General features: G+C 35.1%; 1 protein-coding gene across 3 annotated transcripts in view; it reads right to left on the reverse strand.

The window, feature by feature from the left end:
* RCOR3 (REST corepressor 3) overlaps window positions 1-2,000 on the reverse strand; it is a 41,435-nt gene extending 39,435 nt beyond the window's left edge. For 2 of the 3 annotated variants that reach the window (XM_024751169.1, XM_024751167.1), the window contains exon 1: window positions 1,863-1,973. In XM_024751169.1, the coding sequence (XP_024606937.1) occupies window positions 1,863-1,905 (43 nt within the window). In that variant the 5' untranslated portion in view covers window positions 1,906-1,973. Of the gene's footprint in view, window positions 1-1,305; window positions 1,657-1,862 lie in introns of all 3 variants that reach the window. The other variant, XM_024751168.1, reaches the window with a different exon arrangement.
* Window positions 2,001-2,843: the final 843 nt, after the last annotated feature.

Genomic DNA, 2,843 nt, shown 5'->3' on the forward strand with positions numbered 1-2,843 from the left:
AATTCTTTAAGCACATTTTTGAGAAGCAGTGGTTGAGAATTCTAATCCTAGAACAGCTGGGCTACCTGGACTTGGTTCCCAGCCCTGTCACTTGTTTTTGGATTTTAGGCAATTAACTTGACCTTTTTGTATCTTAGTTTCCTCACTATAAATAGTGATAAAAATAGTACTATATTTAATACTATTCCTCCTAGGATTAAATGAGCTAATATATGTAAAGTGCTTGAAACAGCATCTGGCCCATTTTAAGTACTTTCTAAGAGTTTGCTGTTATTAATAGTACAGTACAGTTTAATATATAAATATGCTGCTATAACAATAATGCTGTTAAGATTAACTAATTTTTATGGATGTTATTATATCTCCCTAAGACTGGAAGCTTTTGATGAAGAAAATCCAAATATTATATTCTATTTAGAACCCCTAGTACTTAAACATATGACAGGTCTAAACACATGCTGATTAACAAAAATGTCTCATAGTCCTATAAATAGAAGGCTGAACAATACCAATCACCCTGTGGCTCTCAGCCCTGGCTATGTATTAGAATCAGTAGGGGAGCTTTAAAAAAGTAAGTCCTGGCTCCACCCCCAAGATTTCTGATTTAATCAGTTTGAGGTAGAGGCCAGACATCAACAGAATTTTTTTTAAAGTTCCCCTAAGTGATTCCAAGCACAGCCAGGGATGAAAGTCACTACCCTGTACCTTCAGTTGGATATTCCACATGGACACACCACTACCAGGACATGTTGGCTTTCTGAATTTTGTTTTCCATTTTGCTAAGAAATGCACCATTGTATAAAACAGTGCTAAAACAGCAAACGCCAATGACACCCTAATGCTCAGTTTGTGACTGAAAACCTCTGCCTATAATGAAGATTGAACCAAAAAACCTGATCGTCTCTTTCAGGTTTCTCAGTACACAAAATGTACAATTTTGTGTTTTCTGTTAAGAATACCTCAAGGGCATATAATTCCTAGGTTACCAGCTAGACTTTTTGCTGGTATTCTGAAGCTCTTAAATAGGAAGAATTATCAGGTATGCAAAACAATACCCCGTTTTCAATTTTTAGTTCTCTTACTGCATCAATAAGTATGACTTACTATGCACATGATATATAGGACATCATTAATTTTCATGAAACTAAATAAACCATCATGGGACATCTTTAAGATTTAGTAAATATTTTTAAAAGACAAGCTTATTTTACAGCCACTAGAATAGCTGTTCAGTGGTTTTTGTTTGTTTGTTTTAATAAATCAAATGATAACTGAATGGAGGGGTGGGGATCTTAGTTTTGTTACCTGCACGTTTCCTATATCTGATGTGCCGCAAAGGATCAGGTCCGCTACATCACATTGAAGTCTAAAGCCACACCATGATTCAAGAAGTGCATGGTCAATGATCCAGAAGGTCTCCGTCCAGAAATGGAGAGCACAAAGATGACCTGATTGATGGCTGCTGAAGTCAGTTCTTTCCCCTTTCCTCTTTAAAATGGTAATGATAGTGGGCTCTTGGAAGTTTGAAGGCATTTCTTTACAGCTTCATATACTGAGGAATAGCCTGTGCAGATGTCTACATAGTAACTCCCTCCCCTGCTTGAGGATTTAAGCAGCAATGCCATCAGATCCTAGGTTTTTTCAGTCTTCCTGGGCCTGACACAAATTGGAATGATCAACCCACTATCTTTCAAAAGGAAAAACATTCTAACATAACAAGCTCCATCAAAAAAAACAAAACAAAACAAAGACAAACTGATTTCTTATGAGAATCTAAGAGACCCAAAAACAAATATAAGTTGCATTTTGAATTGGTTGATAGATTCCCTATTGACATAAACATTCAATTTAAGAAAACTTACATTTGGCATCTGGGATACTGTGATATGGAGACCATACAAGCATTCCTCCATTGTCTTTATCGGTGTACTTTGTAGCACCTGGGGAAAAAATTAATTATTTTGAATATGATGAACTTTACATTCAAAATAAGTATAAACAAAGTAAGTTTTATTTCGATTTTAGTACAGTACCTGCAAAAGAGGACAAAGAAACAAAGTACAGGAAAACAAAGGAAGGAAAACAGATATACACTAAATATAGTAAATATACCACTTATAGATACCAACGAAATTTCACAAACACTGAAGCTTACCCTCTTTAAATTAAAAAGAAAGACTTTATTAAGTACATTTTATATCCCTACTTCTTAACAGGTAGTAAATCTGATTTAACCTTCTATACGTTACTTAGGAGTCATTAAAAACTCTGGCTTTAAAACTAGAGCAAATACCTCAGGTGATGAGTTAATTGTTTTGCCCATATCTAAATGGGCCAAGATTATTATAATTTTTAAATACCTGTATATGCTTTTTATGGTTTTTATTTAATCTTGTTCTCCTTGCTAGGAATCTGCCAGTTATTCCTTTCTAGAGTTAATTTCATTTATTACTTTTCATATTTATAAAAGTTTGTACTCTGTGTAAGAGGAAAACAAAGTCAAACCATGGAAAAGTTAATAATGCTATTTCTCCTTAATGTAATCTGAGTCTACCTCTAATCTAGAAGCATACTACTGCTGTTTCTAATTTTTTTTTTTTTTTTTTTTTTTTTGAGGCAGGCGTACTCTCAACCATTGCGCCACCAGGGAAACCTGCTGTTTCTCATTTATTTCTAATCTGTTATAATCTAAAAAGTCAGAAAAATCAAGCTCTATTGAAACTGATTTAAGTTAAGAATAGACAGAGGGGCTTCCCTTCCCTAGTGGCGCAGTGGTTGAGAATCTGCCTGCCAATTCAGGGGGCACAGGTTCGAGCCCTGGTCTGGGAAGATCCCACATGCCG

The sequence above is a fragment of the Neophocaena asiaeorientalis genome, unplaced genomic scaffold (assembly GCF_003031525.2).
Source record: "Neophocaena asiaeorientalis asiaeorientalis breed wild unplaced genomic scaffold, Neophocaena_asiaeorientalis_V1.1 scaffold67, whole genome shotgun sequence".
In the NCBI taxonomy this organism is placed as follows: Eukaryota; Metazoa; Chordata; class Mammalia; order Artiodactyla; family Phocoenidae; genus Neophocaena; species Neophocaena asiaeorientalis.